Raw genomic sequence first — 27,897 nt, 5'->3', positions numbered from 1 at the left:
TTGTTTTTCTCTTTCTGACTTATTTCACTCTGTATAACAGGCTCTAGGTTTATCCTGCTCATTAGGACTGAAAACCTGTGTTTTATAATCACAATTTGCTGGCTCAAGTCAGTTGTAAAATTATTATTTGTCCTCAGATTTTCAAAACTTGAACTACTACCAAAGGACTAAATATGTACTCTGTAAGCCCAAACTATGGTTTTTAAAGATAAGACAAAATAAAGGATTGTTCTTTCTAATGTATCATTTAGTTATGGGTAGAAAACTAAAGCTTCACTTTCTAAAAAGGTTTTCTACTCAAAACCTGATGGAAAAACTTTTTTGGGAGACAAAATTTGCTATAGTTTTGCTAAGCCGTTCCATGTTTCATGGAAAGAAAGATTTTTGTGCACTTCCTAAACCCTTTAGCAGAAATGTTAATTCAGTTTTGTACCCCTTGATAAATAGGACCTAGAATAGGGCTTAGTAGATTGCTTCTGTTTTTTTTGAAAGTGACAGGTATAAAAATCTAGTTGAAAATAGAAAAAAAAAACCTGTCAAAGGATATATGCATATAACATATTGATAGATACTGATATAATTTTACCTTTACTTTCCTGTGGGGCTAAAGTTTATTTGGAGGATCACTTTTCTCTGTATTATTGCTTCCAGTGCCCTGAAAAAGTGAAGTGAAAGTCTCTCAGTTGTGTCTGATTCTTTGCGACCCTATGGACTGTAGTCCATGGAATTCTCCAGGCCAGAATACTGGAGTGGGTAGCCTTTCCCTTCTCCAGGGGATCTGCCCAACCCAGGGATAGAACCCAGGTCTCCGGCATTGCAGGCGGATTCTTTACCAGCTGAGAGCCTCAAGGGAAGCCCTCCAGTTCCCTAATAGTAAAAATTAGCCCAAGGTAAGGAAAGGTTTACCTCTCTAAGTGACCTTCCACCGTTGATTAGGAAAGTCTAAATGAATGGTTTGAGTTATTGAGGAAGAAAAAAAATCCCTTTTTAGTAGGTATAATCATAGGGATGATCAGATCTTTAGCTTTGTAAAAAAAGAAAGAAAGAAAGTGAAGTCGCTCAGTCGTGTCTGAATCTTTGTGACCTCATGGACTGTAGCCTACCAGGCTCCTCCATCCATGGGATTCTCCAAGCAAGAATACTGGAGTGGGTTGCCATTTTCTTCTCCAGGGGATCTTCCTGACCCAGAGATCAAACCCAGGTCTCCCACATTGCAGGCAGATGCTTTACCCTCTGAGCTACCAGGGAAGTGAAGTTATAAAAAATAAGATAAAATTTTTAATCTCTGTGGATTCCATGGTCTTATCCATATTTTACAAACTGAACTCATTAACAGCCTGCTGCTGCTGCTGCTGCTAGGTCGCTTCAGTCATGTCTGACTCTGTGCAACCCCATAGGCGGTAGCCCATCAGGCTCCCCCGTCCCTGGGATTCTGCAGGCAAGAACACTGGAGTGGGTTGCCATTTCCTTCTCCAATGCATGAAAGTGAAAAGTGAAATTGAAGTCGCTCAGTCATGTCCGACTCTTAGTGACCTCATGGACTTCAGCCCACCAGGCTCCTCCGTCCATGGGATTCTCCAGGCAAGAGTACTGGAGTGGGGTGCCATTGCCTTCTCTGCATAACAGCCTAGTATCTTGCAAATGCTCATACTAGGTCATCATTAAATGTTGTATGCTATGTGAGCACATTAACAGGAAGAGATAATAGCTCAGTTATTAATTTTGGTTTCAACTCAAGTAAAGAATGTATGTATCAGTCCAAACCTTTCTGCAGTCATTTGTTTGTTGAATTGTTCTGTGTGACACAATGAAGTAAATATTTTAAAGCTGACCTAGTTCTACAGGTTCATAGTAACAAAAACACAAAACACTTGATCCCAACTATCAATTCCATGATTTATTAGTGTAACTTTCACATTTCTCTTTGAAATTATAGAGAAGGGACAAGTCTGTATGTCTTGAAAATACTCTTTAATTTAGAATTTAATTTTAATAATGATCCTTTTGTTTTTCAGTACTTACTAAAATGCTTTTGGTACAGTACTTCTAAAAGTTAGCTTCAAAACAATGCCATTGGCTAGTAAGATAGAAAAGATAATAAAATAAGAGACATTGCAGAAATACATTGATTTCATACAAATCATAGAATAATTTTTGAATGAATCATTTATAGGTATATCCCAAGGCACTATAAAATTCTACAGTGAGACTTATTCTCAGATGAATCTTCACTCTTGGAAATTAAAGGCTACATTTCATTTTTCTCAATATAAATCAGAACTTGAGCAGGATTTATTGGCCTTCCCAGTTGCCAAAGTCTAACAGTATCAGTTCCATAAACTCACATAATGAAACTCCGTGATGCAGACTTCAGGCACACAGAGCCAACATGAGCCAAAAATGAGAGAATTCGAATCCACTTGATCACAGGTCTAGGCAGCACACAAATCTCTGTCCCCCTTACCCCTCACAATCTTTGAATATTATGAAATTGGGATTACATTATTTTGATCCTCTGAAAAGCAGTGAACAGTTGAAGAATTGAAGATTCAGTCTGATCTGAAGTTTTTAAAATGCTGTTGACGCTTTGTCTTTCAGTGGTACTAAAAGGTATTTCCAGTGCTTTAGGATATAAGACCTTGCATTTTTTGGGGAAAAAAAATGTGCTCTATTCACTTGCTTGCTGACTGAACGGAAATTGACTGTGTAGTGGACTCTTAAGTGCCCTTGACAATAAGCAGTGCATTTCTCATAGTTTTATCATGTTGTTTAGTTACAGATGAAGTCCCTTGTTTCACATTATGTAAATCAAAGTCATCTTGCAGCCTTACGCATTATGATATGATGTATTGTACATTTAGAAAAAGCACATAAAATATCTTTCCCTCTACATCTGAATATACTTTATGCTCCATGATTCTTGGCCCTAAGGTAAAGATTTGATTTCATGTGGTTCTTTAATTTTCTGGATTGCCGTATTATTCAGTATCATCTGTTTTGGGTGTTTCTCTCTCCATTTGTTTTCTGGCAAAGGCAGTTGCAAAACAGGACTATCTCTTATTTATTACAATTCCCCAGGCTTCTTCATCACTGATCCTAGGCCCTTTACACATTACAGAGGTGATTTTATATCATTCTCTTCTTGGCTTTCAGTGCAGAAGCCTTTTTGAAATTTATCTTTTTATTTCTCTTCCCAAGTGCTTGGCATGTGAGAAGCACACAAGGAATCCTATTGTGTAGGCTGCACACTGCTCAACAGTAGAGGGAGTCATTTGCATCGTTGTGTATGTAAAGGAGCCATTAGAAGTAAGCAGCGCACAACCTCTACAACTAGGCATGGTGTCCTTGTGATAAATTTGATTTCTAGATCATCCGTGTCTGGTCTTTTACTTGTTACAAGAATGTCAGCAGACCTTTTTCATTCCTCTTCATCTGTAATTATATTCAGTCTCTGGATATGTTTGTACCACCAGGAGGTATATTTTTGTATATCGTTTGGTGTTGGTTTTGAGTCACAGAATCCAGTGTGGACCAAGTTGAACACAAGAGGAGGTTCTTTTGGATTCTTTTAGAAGATTCTGTGTAGTATTCAGAATTAAAGGAAGAATGAAAGAACCAAACATCAAGAAAAATGGTGAAGAGGAAAACTCTTGAAGTCTCTGCCCAAGTTTGAATGATCCAGGGTCATTCACGCTCCCTTACTGTACTGTCTACTTTAGATCCTCTGGAAAAGCGGTTTTGAGTTGGAGAGGGGAGTCATGTGTGTAAATTCTGTTATTTAAAGTCAGTGACCACTGTTTATAATAGCCAGGACCGGGAAGCAACCTAGATGTCCTTTGGCAGACGAATGGATAAGAAAGCTGTGGTACATGTACACAATGAAATATTACTCAGCTATTGAAAAGAATGCATTTGAATCAATTCTAATGAGGTGGATGAAACTGGAGCCTATTATACAGAGTAACGTAAGTCAGAAAGGAAAACCCCAATACAGTATATTAATGCATATATATGGAATTTAGAAAGATGCTTAACGATGACCCTGTATGCGAGTCAGCAAAAGAGACACAGATGTAAAGAACAGTCTTTTGGATTCTGTGGGAGAAGGTGAGGGTGGGATGATTTGAGAGAATGGCATTGAAACATGTATATTATCATATGTGAAACAGATCACCAGTCTAGGTTCGGTGCATGAGACCAGGTGCTCAAGGCCGGTACACTGAGATGACCCTAAGGTATGGGATGGGGAGGGAGGTGATGGGGAACAAATGGACACCCATGGCTGAGTCATGTCAATGTATGGCAAAGACTGCTGCAATATTGTAAAGTAATTAACCTCCAATTAAAATAAATAAATTTAAAAAAAAGATCTATGAGCCAGAAAATAAATAAATAAATATAACCAGGAAATATGACATATTTGAAGGTAGCTTCCTGGTGGAAAGGTGCTGGGGTTGGGAATAGTTAAGGTTAGGTACTTTAGTGGCTGTCAAATAATCAAAGTGTTTTTTTTTTAAAACCCTTTGGTTATAACTAACAGTAGTCTTGTTTTGCCCGGATTCTTAAGGTTTTCAGTTTTGTACCTTGAATATTCAAGGCAATGCCATCCATTAGTTTAACTTGAAAGTTTAGGCTGGGATAGCTTGAGTAGTTACATTTATGGGATAAAATTTGAGTGCATCTTCCCTCATTTTTCTAGAGTTGTCATTCTAATTTTGGCATGTATTTTCAGAAAGATAATTATTTTTACTAAAATGGCATAAATTTTAAGACCCATCTGTGCTGATGGGCAATTTTATTATTTGTTTCAATTAAATTTCTCTCTCTCTCTCTTTTTTTTTTTTGCTATTTCCTTTCATTCAGTTGGGACAGAACATTTTTAAGGCATATGCAAATGGTATTAGTAGGATTATATATCTGTCATATATAAAGGAAAAGATTTTGTATAGAGTGAAGATTAACACATCAAGTGATAATGGCCAATTTTTAATTATCCATGATGAATTAACTAGTTTATCAATAGGTTTATCAGAATAAAGTCAATACCATTTGAGAAAAACATTAAGGTTTTCACAAATTAATGAAACTGTTTTTCTTGTTTAGAAATATATAATAAGCTGTAGATAGCATAATGTAACACTGCTGCTGCTGCTGGGTTGCTTCAGTCGTATCTGACTCTGTGTGACCCCATAGACGGCAGCCCACCAGGCTCCTCTGTCCCTGGGATTCTGCAGGCAAGAATACTGGAGTGGGTTGCCATTTCCTTCTCCATGTAACACTACATTGCATATATTCCATTTTAGAGGATTTCTCACTTCCTTGCAGTCAGATGAGAGGTCTCTGTGGTAGGCTTTCTCTAGAGAAAAGATATCTGTGACTTGCATTATGAAAGCAAAGGCAGGAGAAAGCCTGGTCACCAAAGCAAACCAAATCCAAATATTGACAGCTGGAGTTAAGTAAGGAAAGGAAGGGAGAAAGGGCAATGTAAAATGGGGCTTCAGCCTCCAACTTCCTTGTCGTTGTTTTTGTCCAGTTGTTAATCATGTCCAACTCTCTGTGACCCAGTGGAGTTCAGCATGACAGGCTTCCCTGTCCTTCACTATCTCCTGGAATTTGCTTAAACTTCTGTCTATTAAGTCAGTGATGCCATCCAATGATCCCATCCTCTGTCACCCACTTCTCATCCTGCCCTCAGTCTTCACTAGCCTCAGGGTCTTTTCCAGTGAGTCGGCTCTTTGCATCAGATGGCCAAAGTATTGGAACTTCAGCTTTAGCATCAATTCTTCCAGTGAATATTCAGGGTGATTTCCTTTAGGATTGACTGGTTTGATCTCCTTGCTGTCCAAGGCACTCTTAAGAATCATCTCTAGCACCACAATTTGAAAGCATCGATTCTTCGGCACTCAGCCTTCTTTATTGTCCATGTGTGATTACTGAAAAACCCATAGCTTTGACTAAACAGACCTTTGTCCTCGTGAAATACTGGAGAAGTGTTCTTGGCAGAGAGACCAACAGGAATAATAACTCCTCAACTAATTATGAAGTAATTGCTGTGATAAAGTCTCATACTTGTTATTATTTTGTTATAATTGCAGAATAGTTAATGTATTTCTAATTAATGGGTGTGATTTAAATGAATTGTGTTTATAATAAATCTGTATTGTCCCTTGTGTTAAAAATATATTATTTAAGATTATTTTTATCATCTTTATCAAGTGTTTACCTTTCTTGCCTTTACTCAAGTAATCAAGAGTTGACTCTGTATCTGTTTCATAAAATCATCTTTGTCAGACATTTGCCTCAAGGAATAATAAAAAATTCTAGTAATTAAGCTTTGATATTAAATTACTTCATTCATAGTCATGTCTGGTTAACACATTTTTTTTTCTGTCTCCTACCTTTTAAGAGGAAAATGACAATATTGCACTAATCACTAATTTTTTAAATAATTTATAACTAATGTAATCCCTATTTGTAGAAATAAATCTTTGAGGAAGTAATATATCAATTGAGGTCAATGTGAACATCATACTGAGGTAGTTGTTCATTCTTTTAAAGAGTTTGGTAAAAGTAACTGCATCATATAAAATATAATATTAGAATAAAGCCTATGTATATTAAGATCTAATGTTAACAATAAATGTTTCAGTATGCTTAATTACTGTATGGTAGGTCACAGATTGTGCCCTCTTCCTTTAATTTGTGATAATCTGTCTGAGTAAATAATGAGAAAATGTTCCCATCATCAACATCTAGGAATTGTAGAAACAGCATAATAAAAATCCTTTTACATGCACAGATGAGCCAAACACAAGAAGACTCTGGCAAAGAAAAATGCAGTAAGCTTCTGAAGTAATGTGATAGCTGTCCTGGTAGGAGTTTGTTGGACTTAGAAATCGGGATTCTTGGGTTGAACTCCCATATAGAGAAAAAAGTTTGTGCCCTTGTGAAGTGGGAACTGAAATGATTACAGACAGCCAGGACCCTTGAATACTTACACCCTTAATAAAATTTTGGTCTGGTAAGTTTTGCAACAAGCACAGGTTGTCAACGGGAAGGAAGCTTTCTTTCTGTTTTAACCATGAACCCACGTTAGGAGAAAATGGCTCCTGTGGGTATTCATTACCATGAATATAACCCAACGTTGAAACACTTGGTAAAAGCATATGCAAAACTACTGTGAAGGGGCCCTCTTTTAACTTTGACCTCACAAGGCGTCCACAAAAAATGTTCAACCAATGAGTTCAGAGCAGGATTCCCAAACACCAGGTGACAACATATCCCGTGGTTAGAGCTGAGGAGCATGAAAAAGAATATTTTGAAATACTGACAGAAGTTATAAAAAAGCATGTTCACAGGATGGAAAACACAAAAATTCAAAGTGTGAGAAAAAAGCTACTTTGAAAGAAAAGATAATTTGAAAATTGAAGAAAATAAAGCATAAAAGTGTCTTAAAAATCTTAGTTTCTGAGTTTAAGAGCAGAGTAGATGCAGTTGAAGAGAGCACCTGTGGATTGGACGGTAGATCTGAAGGATTATCCCAGAAGGCTGTACAGAGAGATTAAGAGATGGAAATACCAAAGAGTGACAGTTACTGACATCAGAATGAGAAGAATGAATATACACTTCAGAAGTTCTAGGAAAAGAGCAGAGAGAACGTCAGAGGAATTAGGTAAATAAATAATGGTTATGATGTATATTTGTGAATCTTCCAATGGATGTACCAAGTAACAAAGAAGATAAAACAAACTCAGTACCTAGACACTAGTGGAGCTGCAGAACTATTCATATTAAGACAGAAAGAAATCTTGAAATTAACCAGAAACAATGTTTTATGTCAATGCTCAATAAAAAATTAATCAAAATCAAATGAAAGAAGAGCAAGTTGATTCAGTTCACTTGCTCAGACGTGACTGACTCTTTGCAGCCCCATGGACTGTAGCACACCAGGCCTCCCTGTCCATCACCAACTCCTGGAGTTTACTCCCACTCATGTCCATTGAGTCAGTGAGGCCTTCCAACCGTCTCATCTCCAGTCATTCCCTTCTCCCCCCACCTTGTCTTTCTCAGCATCAGGGTCTTTTCAAATGAGTCAGTTCTTCACATCAACTGTCCAAAGTATTGGAGTTTCAGCTTCAACATCAGTCCTTCCAGTGAATATTCAGGACTGATTTCCCTTAGGATGGACTCCTTGCTGTCCAAGGGACTCTCAAGAGTCTTCTTCAACATCACAATTCAAAAGCATCAATTCTTTGGTGCTCAGCTTTCTTTATAGTCCAACTCTCACATCTATACATGACTACTGGAAAAACATAGCCTTGACTAGACTGACCTTTGTTGGCAAAGTAATGTCTCTGCTTTTTAATATGCTGTCTAGGTTGGTCATAGCTTTTCTTCCAAGGAGCAAGCATCTTTTAATTTCATGGCTGTAGTGATTTTGGAGCCCCCCAAAATACAGTCTGTCACTGTTTCCACTGTTTCTCCATCTATTTGCCATGAAGTGATAAGACCGGATGCCATGATCTCAGTTTTCTGAAAGTTGAGCCAACTTTTTCACTCTCCTGTTTCATTTTTATCAGGAGACTGTTTTAGTTCTTCACTTTCTGCCGTAAGGGTGGTGTCATCTGCATATCTGAGGTTCTTGATATTTCTCCCGGCAATCTTGATTCCAGCTTCTGCTTCTTCCAGCCCAGCGTTTCTCATGATGTACTCTGCATAGAAGTTAAATAAGCAGGGTGACAATATACAGCCTTGACATACTCCTTTTCCTATTTGGAACCAGTCTTTTGTTCCATGTCCAGTTCTAATGGTTGCTTCCTGACCTGCACACAGATTTCTCAAAGAGACAGGTCAGGTGGTTTGGTATTCCTACCCCTTTCAGAATTTTCCACATTTGCTGTGATCTACACAGTCAAAGGCTTTGGCATAGTCAGTAAAGCAGAAGTAGATGTTTTTCTGGAACTGTCTTGCTTTTTCGATGATCCAACAGGTGTTGGCAATTTGATCTCTGGTTCCTCTGCCTTTTTAAAACCAGCTTGAACATCTGGAAGTTCACAGTTCACGTACTGTTGAAGCCTGGCTTGGAGAATTTTGAGCATTATTTTGCTAGTGTGTGAGATGAGTGCAGTTGTGCAGTAGTGAGCATTCTTTGGCATTGCCTTTCTTTGGGATTGGAATGAAAACTGCAAGTTGATGACAGACGTCTTTTTCATAAATGCTGGAATAAAATGAAATATCTTCAGTGTGTTGAGGGCTGATAAAGTCAGCCTACAGTTCTACAGTCACCGTACTCTTCCATTGTGAATAAATGCAGACTAATGAGAATTAAGGAAATGGTCTGGGACCGTTTAGTGGTATTCATAGGTCCTCACACTTAAAGAATAACAGTCTCTCTAGAAAGCAATGATACAAGATATTACTGAGAAAAGAAATTGCCAAATATATAGGTAAATCTAAACATGCACTAGTGGTTTAGAAAAAACTGTCTAACTTGAGATGTCAAAAACTGAGATGGAGTTAAAGGCATACCTTGGAGATATTATAGATTTGGTTCCAGACTACTGCAACAAAGCAAACCACATGAGTATTTTGATTTCCCAGTGCACACAGAAGTTATGTTTATAGTATTCTATAGTCAATTACATATGCAGTAGTAGTATGTCTAAAGGCTTCCCTTGTGGTTCAACTGGTAAAAAAATATCTGCCTGCAGTGCAGGTGACTTGGGTTTGATCCCTGGGATCAGACGCAGTGTTTCAGGATTATATCAGGTAAAAGGTATAGTAATTTAATTATTCTCACATTTTCTTAGAATCAAAAATTAGTTAATCCTATTTTCAGTTTTACTAAATTATTGGAGATAGAGAGTGTCATTCACTTATTCATTATAACTGTTGAAAATAAGTCATATACTTTGTTGTTTGTGGAACAAACTATATTTTCTGTTTTTCTTTCTAGGAAAGATTTCTGTGTACACAAAGATGAACCATGTGATACTGTTGGTAAGTGTATGTAAAAATTTTTACACTTTAGAGGAGATCTGGGAGCTTAAACACATCATTTGTTTAAATGTTGAAAATTATTTGACAGTGATAGTTATAGTGAAATATTTTTAGAATATCAGTGATGTATGTTTTCAACCTATATGTTAAATTATTTGTCACCAATTCAGTTATTAGTGAAACAACTTGAAGACATATGTGTACTATATAGTGGATAAAAGTTTAAATGATGCTTTAAAAATATCATGAGTTATTCTTTGTGTTTTTTCCTCAGAAATATATACATGGATTCAGTTAAATTATGTTATTATTCATAAACTGAGGCAAATATGTTAATGTTAGTAGAGTTGACTAATGGATTTATTTTTGAGTTACATACATTTGAAGCTATTTGCAGACTGGGTGAAAGAAAGTCCATCTCATTTGCCCAACTAATGAGGATTTTCTGTACATAAAGTAGCAAATTTTCAATATTTTGTCTTGGATATCTAAAATCCCTAAGGCATAACTGTATAGCTAATAGAATCTATAGACCACAGTTTTTAATTTTCAGAGAATGGCCACATTTATGCTAGTATAAATGAACATATATAAATTGACTTATCCAAGCAGGTAGATGAAATTGTAGATAGGTAAAATTTTATAACTATATATATGTATAGTTTTAAGTCATATATCCAGACAGAGAGCTGAAACTATAGATAGATAAAATTATATAACTATTTATATATATGTTTAGTTTTAGGACACTGTATAGTTTTAATAAGGCATTGCTATTGGGTTATTGTTAGGGTACATTTAAGAGTTTGATCTGGTTTTGATTTATCATGTGGAGTTCATCGCTTTAGTGTAATAAGTATTTTAATTTAGCCATTACTGAAGTATCATTTATGTCTTGTGAGGCAAACAATAAAAAAATGGGAAAAAGAGAATAAACTATTTTTGTAAGTATCAGTGGTACTTAAAAATATAATTTTAAGCAACTAGTTCTGTTAAGTTCTTACCAGCCTCCTCAGATGATTAAATCTGAGATAATAAGTGAAAAATAGTTATAATAGTATGAAGTGGAAGATGATGGAATCAACGGAATATTTGATTCAGAAGTGACTGGAAAAGTAAAACAAGCTGGACAGCTGAGGAAAAGCTGAATAGATCTAGGGATGATCTTCCTAATGTTAAATGACTAACTTGCTTCCTGCTGTTTTCTTGTCTTCTTGGCTGAATTTTCAGGAATTAAATCTTGATATAGAGTTTTAATCTACCTAACCATGGAAGCATTTGATTATGAAGAAAGCTTGTCTCAAAATAATTACCTTTTCCTCTACTTAAACAGCTATGTTGGCCCCAAAACCTTCTTGTAATATAGACAGATCAACTTTTTGCCTTATTAGAGCTGAGAAAAATGAGCAACTCAGGCAATATATTCCATAATTATGGTCTCTAACCACCTCTTTAAAGTATGTACACATGGACTAAGGAATCAGTTACTCATATGAGGAGAACCAATTTCTTTATGACTATGACTATGTTTTATATCTTGCTAAATCTGCTAATTGAAAATAGCATGCATATTTATTCTGGGTTGAAGCACATTTGGATAATGAGGAAGCTTGGTATACTTGGAATTATTAGTGTAATGAGAATATGTATGGTTCTTCCGCAAAGTGATGTAACCAGTTCCCAGCTCTGTTCACTTGTCCATTAAGAGCTTGATAAAAATTGATTTTCAATATAGCATATGATGTGAAAAATCTGATGCCCTTTCCGATATCCCCTTCTGTTTCCGAGTACTTATATTTTCATGGTCTCCTCTGGCATTGCTAAATCCTAGTTTTCCCCTCTGTATCTTTCAGCATTTCTTTTTCTTATCCCACATATGAAATGGAGGTCTTTGTTCATATTTCAACTTGAGCAGAGTAAAAATATGAGATTTTTTTTCCCCAGGGGATGTTAAGTGAGAAAACTTTTAACAACCAAATCAGAAGAGTAGTATCTTCATCCCATTCCCTGTCCCCACATAAAATGTCTTTTCACATGATCCATGCTTCTGCCTAGAGACCTACACTGGCAAGATTTATAAAGACATTAGGGTGAAGTAGATGTGGTGGTTGCCACCCTATCACTCATACATCCACCACTGTGCAGCCACGATGCCAGGTAGAAAAGGATATACTTCTGTGGATGGGTCATGATTCATATAGGCTGATCAGAGGGATCATTTCTGGGCCTCAGGCTTAAGCCAGTCAGCATATGGCCTTGCCATGGTTGGGACATGTAACCTGTAACCTATGTCTGCCTCGTGAATCTGAAGAAAGGAACATTTTTCATGCCTGAAGCTTGGTCATATCTGTCCCACAGCAACTGATCAGTATAGTCACAAAGGAAATTAGTCTTCAGATAAATATGAATTCATACACTGCACAATGGAGAGATGAAGGGTGTCTTTATCCTCAAGGACACTGTTGAATCATGCCATTCTCGTTGCCTTGGACCCAGTCTAGCCTTTGAGATTCTGAATGTGTAAGCCAGTAAATACCCTTACTGTGCTCAGATGCTCAGTCATATCTGACTCTTCACTACACTATGGACTGTAGCCCACCAGGCTCCCCTGTCCATGGGATTTCCCAGGCAAGAATGTGAAAGGGGTTGCTATTTTCTTCTCTTTCCAGAGATCGAACTATTTCTTTCCAGAGATCGAACCTGCGTCTCTCATATGTCCTGCATTGTCAGGCAGATTCTTAACCACCAGTGCCACCCGGGAAGCCCCAGATATCTCTTTCTATTTAAACCAATTTAAAGCTTTTCATTTCTGGAAATTGCAGCCTAAGGCATAGAGCTTCCATGATATTTATATACTCTTTTATTGGAGAAGAAGAATATGGGGCAATATTAATAATTCCCACTCTTATTAAGGGAGTACTGATAAACTGCTCTGTAATTTGTAACCCAAATTAAATAAGCATGTATAGCCTATTGGTCATCTTAACAGCTCTCAATCTCTAGCATAACAAAACAGAAGAGATTTAGGTCTTAAATCAACTGAATATCTGTTGATACACATTTGTGAATCTCTTCATGCACTATTATGAGTATTTTGGGTTTTGTGTTTTTTTGGGGTCGGATGCTTTCTTAAGTTTATATATGCCTTCTCCTTTTATCTATTTCTGATGTGAAGTCAGTTCATTTCACATTGGATACTAGAATGAAAATACTGAAAGAAAAGGAGAAAGGAAAGAAGTGGATTTAGTATTTATTGGTTTGGATAACATGGGCCTGAATGATTACCATGAAAATTTCCCCTGCTCTCCTAAGTATACTGAGAGGGGAAGGACAGTAGTTAAAAACTTTGAATTCAGGTTATTAATTTTAATTGTACCTGGAAAGAAATGCCTATATTTTAAAGGCAGTGTGATGCTGATACTGCTCATTGTAACTTGAGAAACACTTCCATGGATATTTTCTCATTTATTTTTTGAAACTCTCTAGTTTTTTTTTTTTTTATCATTATTACTTTACAGATGAAGAAAACTCTGAAACAAAACAGAGCATGGATGTTGAAGTCAGACATCTAGATTCAAATCAGTCTCTGCTGCTTTTTACAGGCATGAATGTGGACACATGTTTAACACCTTGAAGGTCTGAATTCCTCACTTTTAAATTAGATTTCACAAAGACTGTATTACTGATTTCACAAAGATAGCTAGTTTTTAATCAGCACTCAGTAGGCACTAGCTCTATCACATCATTTTATTCCCTGTGGACAGGTTACGCATTGTCCAGCATCAGTGTTAGTAAGTGGCACACAGTTGAAATCTCTGTCTCAGATTTTTCTATAATGAGAGACAGCTTTCCTTTATAGCATTGTGCATCTTTGTTGTTGTTATTGTTCACTCAGTCACGTCCGACTCTTTGCGACCCCGTTGACTGCAGCACGCCAGGCTTCCCTGTCCTTCACCATCTCCTGGAGCTTACTCAAACTCATGTGCATTGAGTCAGTGATGCCATTCAACCGTTTGTCCTCTGTCATCCCCTTCTCCTCCTGCCCTTAATCTTTCCCAGCATCAGGGTCTTTCCAATGAGTTGGGCTCTTTGCATCAGGTGGCCAAAGTATTGGGGCTTCAGCTTCAGCATCAGTCCTTCCAATGAATATTCATGATTGATTTCCTGTAGGAATGCCTGCTTTGATCTCCTTACAAGGGACTCTCTCCAAGGAACTCTCAAGCGTCTTCTCCAACACCACAGTTCAAAAGCATCAATTATTTGGCACTCAGCTTTCTTTATGGACCAACTCTCACATCCATACATGACTAATGGAAAAACCATAGCTTTGACTAGATGGATCTTTGTTGGCAAAGTAATGTCTCTGCTTTTTAATACACTGTCTAGGTTTGTCATAGCTTTTCTTCCAAGAAGCAAGTGTACTTTAATACCATGGCTGGGTTACCATCTGCATTGATTTTGGAGCCCAAGAAAATAAAGTCTGTCACTGTTTCCATTGTTTCCCCTTGTATTTGCCATCAAGTGATGGGACTGGATGCCACGATCTTAGTTTTTTGAATGTTGAGTTTTAAGCCAGCTTCTTCACTCTCCTCTTGCACCTTTATCAAAAGGCTCTTTAGTTCCTCTTGGTTTTCTGCCATAAGGATGGTATCATCTGCATGTCTAAGTTATTGATATTTCTCCCAGCAATCTTGATTCCAGCTTGTGCTTCATCCAGCCCAGCATTTTGCAAGATGTACTCTGTATATACATTAAATAAGCAGGGTGACAGTATACAGCCTTGATGTATTGCTTTCCCAGTTTAGAACAAGTCCATTGTTCCATGTCCAGTTCTAATCATTGTTTCTTGACCTGCTTACAGGTTTCTCAGGAGGCAGGTAGGGTGGTCTGGTATTCCTATATTCTTGAAGTCAGTTTTCCACAGTTTGTTGTGATCTACACAGTCAAAGGCCTCAGCGTAGTCAATGAAGCAGAAGTAGATGTTTTCCTGGAATTCTTTTGCTTTTTCTGATCCAGCGGATGTTGGCAATTTGATCTTTGGTTCTTCTGCCTTTTCTAAATCCAGCTTGAACATCTGGAAGTTCTCAGTTCATGTACTGTTGAAACCTAGCTTGGAAGATTTTGAGCGTGACAATGCTAGCATGTGGAATGAGTACAATTGTGCAGTAGTTTGAACATTTATTTTGGCATTGCCCTTCTTTGCAATTGGAATGAAAACTGACCTTTTCCAGTCCTGTGGCCACTGCTGAGTTTTCCAGATTTCCTGGCATATTGAGTGCAGCACTTTCACAGCATCGTCTTTTAGCATTTGAAATAGTTCAGCTGGAATTCCATCACCTCCATTAGCTTTGTTCATAGTGATGCTTCCTAAGACCCACTTGACTTCACACTCCAGGGTATCTGGTTCTAGGTGAGTGATCACACCATTGTGGTTATCTGAGTCGGTAAGGTCTTTTTAGTTCTACTGTATCTTCTTGACCATTCTTCTTAATGTCTTCTGCTTCTGTTAGGTCCATACCATTTCTGTCCTTTATTGTGTCTATCTTTGCATGAAATGTTCCATTGGTATCTCTAATTTTCTTGAAGAGCTTTCTAGTCTTTCCCATTCTATTTTCCTCTGTTTCTTTGAATTGTTCACTTAGGAAGGCTTTCTTAGGAAGCCTTTCCTTGCTATTCTTTGGAATTCTGCACTCAGATTAGTATATCTTTCCTTTTTCTCATTTGCCTTTCACTTTTCTTCTTTTCTCAGCTATTAGTAAGACCTCCTCAGACAGCCATTATACCTTTTTGCATTTCTTTTTCTTGGGGATGGTTTGATCACTGCCTGCTATACAGTGTTACAAACCTCTGTCCATAGTTCTTCAGGCACTCTATGAGATCTAATCCTTTGAATCTATTTGTACTTCCATTGTATAATCGTAAGATTTGATTTAGGTCATACCTAAATGGCCTAGTGGTTTTCTTTACTTTCTTCAGGTTAAGTATCAATTTTGCAATAAATGCATTTGTGTACCCAGGGACAGTACAACTAGAAATCTGAAGATGAGAAAAATACCTTTGAATGAAGTTTTAGAATAAAATTGTATACATTAAAATGTAGAAAGAAGTGGCAAATATAATATATATACTTATATATATATTATATATATAATATAGTTTAGCATGTAAAATTTGAAACAGTAGGATGTTTTGTTTATTTACTGGTATAAAAGATATGTGTACTTTAAGGAGCCAGACTGTATCAGTGTTATGGAATATTATAAATAAATGTTTCAGTTGAGAAGTTATACTTATTTATTAAGTTTATGTTTGAAAAGCTGTTTAGAGGGTAAAAAGCAAAAGTTGTTTCACCACCTCCTCAATCACATTCCTTCTTGTTTTAATTAGGCAGGTTAGTTGGTAAGTATATAGATACCTGGAGAAAAAAAAATGCTGTTAAATATTTTAACCAACAGAATGTCAATTCTCAAATGTGTGTGTGCAGTTTTAACATCCCTGAAACTGAGATTAGTTTTGAAGTCAGTGCCCTATTAGAATTGTGTCATAGTTTAAATCAGAGTTTTTAGTTCCTTTGGATGAACTATGATGCTATTCTTAAATTTAAAGAGAAATAAAGTATGATTCTGGATCCAAGTCCCAGCTATTACTAGTGAAGTTGCCTTACTTTCTGGGCAGGCAGAATAAGGGTCCCTGAAGATGTTCATGTTTTAATGGACCTGGGACCTAAGAATATGTTAGGTTACATAGTAAAGGGAAATGAAGCTTGCAGATGCCACTGAGGCTCCCAGTCAACTTATTTTAAAAGAAGGAGATTATCCTAGGCTGTCTGGTATGCCCAGTGTAATCACAACAGTCTTTAAAAGTTGACCAGGGAGGCATAAAAGCTCAGAGTTGGAGAGATGATTCCAGAAGAAAGGCACAGAGAGAGATGTGCCTGTAAGAAGGATTCAGCTCGTTATTACTGGTTTTGAGGATGGAGGCAGAGATTCTCAGGTGAAGAATTATCTAGAACCTAGAAAAAGCAAGGACACAGAGTCTCCCCTAGAGCCTTCAGGAGGTAGCATGGACAGCCTTGTGATACATTGGTTTTAGCCAGTGAGATCCAGATCAACCTTCAAATGTAGAAAATTGTAAGATAATGAGTTTGGGTATGTTAAGCAATCAAATTTGTGATATTTTGATATTGCAACCATAAAAAAGGAATGTACTTTCTAATAATTAATTATTCCCTTCCATAACTTATAAAGAAGGAATAAGGAAGCATGGTATCCTTAAGTCTTTGGACTGTGGGATCAAAAATTCTGTTTCTATAATTAAAGAACTGGTGAAGGGTTTGGGATTAGATAAAAAACTAAAATTTGGATCATGATACATAAGTATATATAAAGAGCAACAAACTGTGTCTGTACTGACAAGCATGATTAACTATAGTTGATCATTTCTAGCTAAGTGACTAGACAAAAATTACCTTATATCATTCACTAACAATCTACCAAAAATAGTCAGTTGTTTAATATGTTTCTAAGAAAATAACCAAGCCCTGATGATTTCGCAGAGATTTCTGTTAAAATTCCAAAGACTGGATCATTCCAATATTATACAAGCTATTGTAGATGGCAGGAAAAAGTGAATTAAAACCATATAAATTTCTTACCATATTCTAAAGTGGACAGTGTAAGAAGGAAAAATAATAAGCCATTCTCACTCAGGAAATAAAAGAATTCTAAATCGAACATTAGCAGATATTATCTCATAATGTGTTTTTTAAATAACCAAGTAGGGTTATTTTATTTAAGATTTATTCCAGAAATAGAGGGATAGTTTAGCATGAGAAAATCTTAAAATATAAGTATGTAATCCAATTAAGGATAAAAACCATATGATTATCACAGTGGATAAAGAAAATATCTTTTAGGCAATTCAAAATACATTCATGATAAAAAAGCAACCTCTTGGCAAAATAGGACAAAGTAGGAACTTTATTAACAAGGCTAAAGATATTTACAAGAAAATATATGAGTGTGTTTTTTAAAATAGTGAAACATTAAAGGGATCCCATTTGAAATCAGAAATAAGGAGAGGACTTTATTTTCACTATTTCTGTTCAACAATGAATTGGAACTTGAAAGGTATTGTAACTGAGTGTAGAATCCTAATATTCAGGGTACATAGTTTTGTTTCAGCACAGCACACATCTAGCTCACTTGCCTTCCGGCATCCATTATTGCTATTGAGAATTCAATTATCAGTCTGAACTCCTTTTCATGTGATCTACATGGGTTCTCTATCCTGCTCCATTGATCTATGTGTCTGTTTTTATGCTGGTACCATACTGTTTTGATTACTGTAGCTTTGTAATATAGTTCAATATCAGAAAGTATGATGCCTCCAACTTTGTTCTTCTTTTTAAGATTGCTATGGCTGTTTAGAGGTCTTTTGTGGTTTCATACTTATTTTCGAGCTGTTTGCTCTAGTTCTGTGCAAAATGCTATGGGCATTTTGATAGGGATTACATTACCGCTGTAGATTGCTTTGAGTAATGTGGACATTTTCATAATATTAATTCTTTCAGTCCATGGGCACTGTGTATCTTTCCATTTGTTTATGTCATCTTCTATATCTTTCCTCAATGACTTACAGTTTTCAGAGTACAGATATTTCACCTCTTTGGGTTAAATTTATTTGTAGTTATTGTATTCTTTCTGATGAGATTGTAAATAGGATAGTTTTCTACATTTCTCTTTTAATAGTTTGTTATTAGTGTATATAAATACAACAGATTTCTATATGTTGATTTTGTATCTTGCAACTTTGCTGAATTATTTTGTTAATTCTGTTTTTTGGTGAGGTCTTTAGGATTTTATCCATCTAATATCATGCCATGTGCAAATGGTCACAGTTTTGCAGCTTTCTTTCCATTGTGTGTGTCAAGTCACTGTCTTTGTATCAGTGTGGTGTCTAAAGCTGAGTACCTTTGGATTTGAGTTTGGTGAATGCCCTCAGGCAACTAAGTACATTAGTGCCAGCTCCAAATTGTACATTTTACTTTTTATTTCTTTAGGCCCATGGGAGTATTTTCCTCACTTATATACCAAGCCTTGCATTTAAGATGTTTGCTATTTATTTTAGCATTTGTATGCTAGAAGTGAAATTTCATAAAAAGAACTTTTAAAGTATTATTTTATATATTTTTATACATGCTGCAGCTGCGACTTGGTCACAAAGCCACTTTCTCAATATTCACATTTGCCATGGCACTGATTTGGAGAATTGGTGTTAAGCAAAACAAATCAGCGAGAAGATACGAATTTGTTTTATATTTTTGCAAATCTCTTCAGATCTGGCTTGTAGAAGGCAGCAGGATCTTATATCTGATTCTGCATGTAAAGTGTTGGTATTTGTTATTTTACTCTAAGTGTATGAGGAAAATCTGGCCTCGTAAAGATATGTAGTTCCAAAATGAATGGGTATTTTCAGATTATTGCGAATGTTCTTTTTTGAAAGCACACTAAAACTCAGTGGTAGTGTCTTGAATATTAGTGGGTTGTAGCTATGTAGAATCTGAATACATATCAGTAAACATTTATACTCTATTACATTATTATCTGTTGGCATATCTTACAATTTAAGTGGATGTTTTTACTATGTATAGCATTTTAGAGCATCATTGGTTGCAAAATGTTGGTTCACTGAATTAGGCAAATCTAAATGCTGACACATTTCACTCTACGATGTATGTATATAAATCATATTTGTCAGTATCACTATTGATCTCATCAGAAAAATTCTTCACATTTTGGGAAGCTGCGAAGCATTCAGTGGCAGATAAAAGTTTCCCAGTATTCTAATTTCACTTGAAAGCTTGAATTTTATTATTGCCAAGTACCATCAGTTAGTTTCCTTGGAGTGACAGATTCACTTTGTTCATTTTTGGGTGTCAGCCAGATCCCCAAATCTGAATAACCCTTTTTTAAATGTTTGTTAGACTTTGTTTCAATTAAAAATATTGTTCAATGAAAAGCACAGTGAGTTTAGCTCAGAACTCAGACATCTCCCAGTAGTTTTCTTAGAGATAACATGATATTTTAGTCTGCAGCGAAAATGTTTTATCCTTACTTCTTTGGGTTATGAAAAACATTAAAAAATGCATATACTCAGGAGTTCAGATTTAACAAAATTGCATATTACTGCTTCATCTGGGACATATAAAAAGTGAAATTGACATTTTCCCCCTGAGAGTAAGTTTCAGTGAAAAATAAAATGACTGACAGTGAAGACAGTTTTACCTAGCATTGCTTTTGCACCATTAGTGTGAATGTTGACAGTTTTGACTTTGTGGGCCTCTTAGAAAGATCTTAGAAGACCCCTTGAAGAGATGCTACATCTCCTAGAATTCTGCAGAACATACTATGAAATTCTGCAGAACATACTGTGAAATTCTGCCATAACCTGGCAATGATTGGTAATCAAGGATTATTGTTTTCATGAAATCTTTTAAGAACTTTATATTTTATATATAGAAAATTGGTAAATGCTTAGTGCTGGCAAAGGCCCATGTTGATCAATAGGAATTCCCAGCCATGAATATTCTTATATACACGTTGATAAAAGAAGTGATGCATTTTTTAACCACCAGATATCCAATTCAGGGATACTTTAACGCTCCCTACATTCTACTGCTTTGTTATTATTAATAAACATTTTTCTGACTTTCAGCAGGTTGAAATGATGGCTTATTCTTCTGTAAGCTTCTGAATAATTCTGATTTTATATACATGCAAACTGTCAAACAGGCGTGCAGACCACCTAGGAAGCAACTGCCACACAAGAAACATAGTCAGAGACTAAAATATACTGAAATAATCTTTTTATGTTGACACTGTTCGTGTGACAATCTCCAGACACTTCCCTTTTCAAGCACCAGTGTGTTCTCCAAACCACATTTTAGCAGAAGTAATCATTTTTATTAAGTGAGAAGAGGTCATGCCAGTTTCTTTTAAATAGCTTAATTTTCATTAAACAGCAGTTATGGCATTTTCTCTTGCATTGTGGCACCTAAAGAACAGAGAATTTCAGAGAATGAAAATACTTAAAGAAATTACTAACTCTCCTTTTATACCCTTTTGGTTAGAAATGTGTATTTTTTCTACTGAAAATCCATAATTTACTATTTTGAAATTTGTAATTCTTTGGGCTAGGCAAACAATTAAGTTAATTTTTATTATGGAGGTGCCCAAGCCCTGAGATCTAATGCCTGATGATCTGAGGTGGAGCTGATGTAATAATAATTGAAATAAAATGCACAGTAAATGTAATGCACTTGAATCATCCTGACACCCCCAGGTCCGTGAAAAAAATTGTCTTCCACTAAACTGGTCCCTGATGCCTGAAAGGCTGGGGACAGCTGCTTTTATTATATAAATCTTTCTAAATGAATTGTTAGCATAATTATATCTTCAATGGAGTTCAAATACATTTATTGGGGATGATATTGGGGGGGATTTGCCCACTCAATCTTGTGGGGTGTATAATTAGAAATTATCAAATATATTAAAGAATGTATCAGCCTTAAATGTATATAATTTTAGATAAACTAGTGCCAGGTCTGGATACCCAGAAGTCCTCATATTTGTGTGAGATGTGTTGTCATGAGTGTTTGTTGCTCAGTTTTCAATGTAGATGTTCTCAGAAATGCAGATGGAATGTATTCAGTGTGGTATACAGAATTCTAAAGATGACACTCCTAAGATTCCTATATCCTGGTTATTCAGTCAATCACTAATCTAGGTACTGCTGAAAGGGATTTTGCAGGTGTAATTACAGCCCCTCAGTTAACCTTAAGGTATGAAGATCTCACCTTAGCAGTCTCCCTTCAAAGAGCAGAGGCAAGGAACTGAATTGTGCCAGCAACCTTGGAAGCTGGTATTTACCCAGAGCCTTTAGATAGAGTCCAGCCTGGATGATATCTTTATTTTGGCATTTTGAGACCCTCAGCAGAGAACCAAGTTAAGCCATCCCAGACTCTTGACCAGTAGAACTGTGCAGTAATAAATGGGAGTTACTTTAGGTCACTGCATTACTAAAGTAATTTGTTATGCAGCAATAGGAAAGTAACACATTCAGACTAAAGGATTCATATCGTCATACATCAATTGGGGATTTATACACTAGAAGAAAATGACACCATTATAGATGAAAGTGGAGAATATGACCCTCTTGGGAAAGCAGAATAAGAAATAAGAACATGTTTGTTAGGGAAGGAGATTCAAAGAGATATTCACTTATCATACCGACAGGACAGTGCAACAGTGATAGGATTTCAAGAGGATTTTGTAAGGATTTACTACCTTCCTGTAATCTTTGCAAGTTCTCCACATGTAATATTTCTTTTCCCTTGTCTCATCAGTGATGAACAAAAGCAAACTAAAGTGACATGGGTCTGAGCACCTGTGGAGCAGGAAAAAAAGAGGTGGGGAAAACTGGTTTCCAAGAAGGTAAATTGGGTGGTACCAGCATAGAATATAGGAAAATGCACCAATCTCTGGGTCTCCAGCAAAGAAAATAAGAAAATGCAAGGGAATCTGGGTGGCCTGGGGCATGACTCAAGCTTTGAAATATAAATGCCTATAATGTTCATCTTAGGACTTCCCTGGTGGCTCAGATGGTAAAGCGTCTGTCTACAATGCGAGAGACCCGGGTTCAATCCCTGGGTCGGGAAGATTCCCTGGAGAAGGAAATGGCAACCCACTCCAGTACTCTTGCCTGGTAAATCCTATGGACTGAGGAGCCTGGTAGGCTACAGTCCATGGGGTCGCAAAGAGTTGGACATGACTCAGCAACTTCACTTCACTTCAATGTTCATCTATTGATAAGGTGATCCTATCATAATTAATACTAAGACACTTAGAAAAGTTAAAGGAGGCATAATTAATAATTATGCTTGGAAAAAAGCATAAAATGGATTGTCCCAGGCAAACTGCCTATATGATCATTCTATTTTTAATGAACTTTTTTGAGATGGTTTTACACATTAATTAGAATTGTAGCTTCCCTGGTGGCTTAGATAGTAAAGTGTCTGCCTACAATGTGGGGACCTGGGTTCGATCCCTGGGTTGGGAAGATCTCCTGGAGAAGGAAATGGCACTCCAGTACTCTTGCCTGGAGAATCCCATGGATGGAAGAGCCTGGTAGGCTAAAGTCCATGGGGTCCCAAAGAGTCAGACATGGCTGAGCAACTTCACTTTCACTTTTCATATCATATATTAAAAAGTACATATTTCAGAAATCTTATTCTATAACTGTTATTTTGGTAATTTAAATACTTAATCACTTAATCCCTCAGTAATAATAATAATTAAACTTACTAGAAATCAACATATGAGCTTCACTGTGTATTAGAAGCTGGTTTCACGTCATTCTTGGCAGTCCTGCTTTCTTTCAGTCCAGATTACCAGAAAGCATTGGTTATTGGTACATTATTAACATCTGAGTCTCAGATATATCAGGTATAAAAATGATGATAATCTTCATCATGTTCTAAACTCTGATACCCAAAGGTCTGGAAACATATGTAGATGATATTAAGAACCGTGCTTCCTGTTTGTCCTTCGGAGGCAATTTTTATTGATTCATTTCAGATGATCTTCTACTTCTCTGTCTCCTTCTCTCTAGATATATTTTTCATATACTCAATTTTCTCTAATATTTTGGAGCGCCTACTCTGTACCCCAAAGTGTATTAGGTTCTAGATGCTAGAGGTAACAGTGGTGACTATAATGAAACTATTTACACATTAAAAAAAAATTTTCTTTCTTGCTATCCTTTCTTACTGTTGAGTAGGTAACTAAAAAAAAAAATAAATCCCATTTTCTCTCTTCTTCTTTTTATTCTAAGCCAGCTTTCTCTCCATAATTAGTTTTACATGACTTTTAAGAATAAATGCATTGGTATATGTCTCATGAGTACTGAAAAAACTTAGCATTTTTTTAAAATCTGCATATTATCTGTCGTCAAAGTTTAATAATCTTCTTATGATCATAAGGCCTGGTCTTGATCTCACTACAATTTTTTCTTTATAATTTATTTTTTCAGTAAAAACATTGAAGTTTACAGCTTTTATTCATCATTTTTTACTTATTAGTATGTAATAATATTGAGGTAACCTGTATTATTTTAATGCAAATGGTTAGTAGGTCAGTTTGGTCATGGTATATAGAATACTATCAGCTATTACTGATAATATGGTAAAAATGCAGAAACTGTATAAATTCATACAGAATAAAATGTTTTTCTAAATATTGAAAAGATTTATGTCTTTAATACTTAAATAATCTAATGATGGAGCAAAATTACGACTTAGCATTTGCCATTGCCTTCCTAATTCTGGTCTTTAAGCGATTGGACTGGTAATAACTCTAGAACATATTGAGATGCTTCATTTGCACTGTAAAAGAAATAAAATTCCACAGATAATTATCTCCAAAATTACAAGACGCTTGTTCTTACTGTCTTTTTTTGCCAAGAAGAAACTGTCTAGTACTGGAGTAAACACTCCATCCTTCTCTTTCATTTAATGCAGCTATTAAACATGGGAGAATGGAACAGCTATTTGAGGATTTTAAAAAGTAAATAGTAGCATGCAGATTGGGAAGAAGACAAGAATTCGAAGTACCACCAAACCAGCAGTGAGTTTATTATTTTTCTCTCTCTCTTCTGGACTCCACACAGCCCAAACTTCAAATGGTTATTAGGCCATATGCAGAGAGAGCTCTCTGTGGAAAATTCTGAAAGAGATGGGAATACCAGACCACCTGACCTGCCTCTTGAGAAACCTGTATGCAAGTCAGGAAGCAACAGTTAGAACTGGACATGGAACAACAGACTGGTTCCAAATAGGAAAAGGAGTATGTCAAGTCTGCATATTGTCACCCTGCTTATTTAACTTCTATGCAGAGTACATCATGAGAAATGCTGGACTGGAAGAAGCACAAGCTGGAATCAAGATTGCCAGGAGAAATATCAATAACCTCAGATATGCAGATGACACCACCCTTATGGCAGAAAGTGAAGAGGAACTAAAAAGCCTCTTGATGAAAGTGAAAGAGGAGAGTGAAAAAGTTGGCTTAAAGCTCAATTGTCAGAAAACTAAGATCATGGCATCTGGTCCCATCAGTTCATGGGAAATAGATGGGGAAACAGTGGAAACAGTGTCAGACTTTATTCTTTTAGGCTCCAAAATCACTGCAGATTGTGATTGTAGCCATGAAATTAAAAGACGCTTACTGCTTGGAATGAAAGTTATGACCAACCTAGATAACATATTCAAAAGCAGAGACATTACTTTGCCAACAAAGGTCCATCTAGTCAAGGCTATGGTTTTTCCAGTGGTCATGTATGGATGTGAGAGTTGGACTGTGAAGAAAGTTGAGCACTGAAAAATTGATGCTTTTGAACTGTGGTGTTGGAGAAGACTCTTGAGAGTCCCTTGGACTGCAAGGAGATCCAACCAGTCCATCCTAAAGGAGATCAGTCTTGAGTGTTCATTGGAAGGACTGATGCTGAAGGTGAAACTCCAATACTTTGGCCACCTCATGCGAAGAGTTGACTCATTGGAAAAGACTGTGATGCTGGGAGGGATTGGGGGCAGGAGGAGAAGGGGACAACAGAGGATGAGATGGCTGGATGGCATCACTGACTCGATGGACATGAGTCTGAGTGAACTCCGGGAGTTGGTGATGGACAGGGAGGGCTGGCGTTCTGCAATTCATGGGTCGCAAAGAGTTGGACATGACTGAGTGACTGAACTGAACTGAACTAAGAGAGAGCACTCAGGAATATTTCTAGCTTAAATCCAGGAAGAAGGTCTCCCTAATGCTCAGAGAAAGTAGGGGAAGTATCCCCTTTAAGAAAATTGCCTACATTTTCTCTTGACCTGTCTGCAAAACAATTCAATGCTAATGGTGGTGGAGACAACAGTGGCAGCAATAGGAATCAGAAAAATCTGAGAGAGGAACCTTCCTCTCTGATCTGCAGAGCTTTTATTCTCATTGCCTTTTGCCTCTGTCCTCCTATTACTGAGACTCAGAAGTAAATATAGTCGTGAGAAGTACACAGCTTAGTGAATTAGTGTTAGTCACTCACTCGTGTCTCACTCTTTGCCACCCCATGAACTGTGCCTGCTAGGCTTCTCTGTCCATGTGATTCTCCAGGCAAGAATACTGGAGTGGGTAGCCATCCCCTTCAAGGAATCTTCCCGCCCCATGGATTAAACCTGAGTCCCTTGCATTGCAGGCAGATTCTTTATTGTCTAAGCCACCAGGGAAGCACTTAGTGATGTAACTAGAGCCCAAACTTTCTGGAAACAGAAATAAAATGAGAACCACATGGATATGGAAGATACCAGGGAGAAAATGGAGAGGAAGAAACTAGGGAAACTAATCCCATAAAATTGTTTACCAAGTCCTTTGCTCACCTTTAAGTTGCATATGTGTGAATATGATCCTAAAATTTCTTTGAGAAATCATCTACTAACCATGGGGCTACCTCAGCCCCATGTTGAGAAACACACAGCATAGATTTGAATATTAATGAAAAGGCTTTGAAAATCGATAGTGAAAATTTGACAATGAAACAAAAAGCCCCCAGAAGCCTTGAAAGTTTGGAAGATGAAACCTGAGCCCAACTAAGTTCAGTTCAGTTCAGTTGCTCAGCAGCGTCTGACTCTTTGTGACCCCATGGACTGTAGCACGCCAGGCCTCCCTGTCCATCACCAACACCCGGGGTTTATTCATACTCATGTCCATTGAGTTGGTCATGCCATCCAACCATCTCATTCTCTGTTGTCCCCTTCTCCTCCCACCTTCAATCCTTCCAAGCATCAGGGTCTTTTCAAATGAGTCAGCTCTTCGTATCAGGTGTCCAAAGTATTGAAGTTTCAGCTTCAACATCAGTCCTTCCAATGAATATTCAGGACTGATTTCCTTTAGGATGGACTGATTGGATCTCCCTGATGTCCAAGGAACTCTCAAGAATCTTCTCCAAACCACAGTTCAAAAGCATCAATTCATCGGCATTCACCCTTCTTTATGCTTCAACTCTCACATCCATACATGACTACTGGAAAAACCATAGCCTTGAATAGATAAGACCTTTGATGGCAAAGTAATGTCTCTGCTTTTTTTTTTTTAATTCATTAATTTATTTTAATTGGAGGCTAATGACTTTACAATATTGTAGCAGTTTTTGCCATACATTCACATGAATCAGCCATGGGTACACATGTGTCCCCCATCCTGAACCCACCTCCCCCCTCCATCCCCATCCCATCCCTCAGGTTGTCCCAGTGCACCGGCCCTGAGCACCCTGTCTCATGCATCAAACCCAGACTGGCAATCTATTTCACGTATGGTAATATACGTGTTTTAATGCTATTCTCTCAAATCATCCCACCCTCGCCTTCTCCCACAGAGTCCAAAAGTCTGTTCTTTACATCTGTATCTCTTTTGCTGTCTCACATATAGGGTCATCGTTAACCATCTGACTAAATTCCACATATATGCATTAATATACTGTATTGGTGTTTTTCTTTCTGACTTACTTCACTTTGTATAATAAGCTCCAGCTTCATCCACCTCATTAGAACTGATTCAAATGAATTATTTTTAATAGCTGAGTAATATTCCACTTTCTTATCCATTCATCTGCCAGTGGACATCGAGATTGCTTCCGTGTCCTAGCTATTGTAGACAGTGCTGTGATGAACACTGGGTACATGTGTCTCTTTCAGTTCTGGTTTCCTCGGTGTGTATGCCCAACAGTGGGATTGCTGGGTCGTATGGCAGTTCTATTTGCAGTTTTTTAAGGAATCTCCACACTGTTCTCCATAGTGACTGTACCAGT

General features: G+C 36.9%; 1 protein-coding gene across 1 annotated transcript in view; it reads left to right on the top strand.

Moving 5' to 3' along the window:
* Nucleotides 1-27,897, top strand: part of ADAMTS19 (ADAM metallopeptidase with thrombospondin type 1 motif 19) — a 262,774-nt gene that overhangs the window by 79,560 nt on the left and 155,317 nt on the right. The window contains exon 7 of the mRNA XM_069591632.1: nt 9,956-9,999. Coding sequence (XP_069447733.1) covers nt 9,956-9,999 — 44 coding nt within the window. The remainder of the gene's footprint in view (nt 1-9,955; nt 10,000-27,897) is intronic.

The sequence above is a fragment of the Ovis canadensis genome, chromosome 5 (assembly GCF_042477335.2).
Source record: "Ovis canadensis isolate MfBH-ARS-UI-01 breed Bighorn chromosome 5, ARS-UI_OviCan_v2, whole genome shotgun sequence".
Classification (NCBI taxonomy): Eukaryota; Metazoa; Chordata; class Mammalia; order Artiodactyla; family Bovidae; genus Ovis; species Ovis canadensis.
Note: the sequence above shows the minus strand (reverse complement) of the source record. Positions and strands in the feature narration are given on the sequence as shown.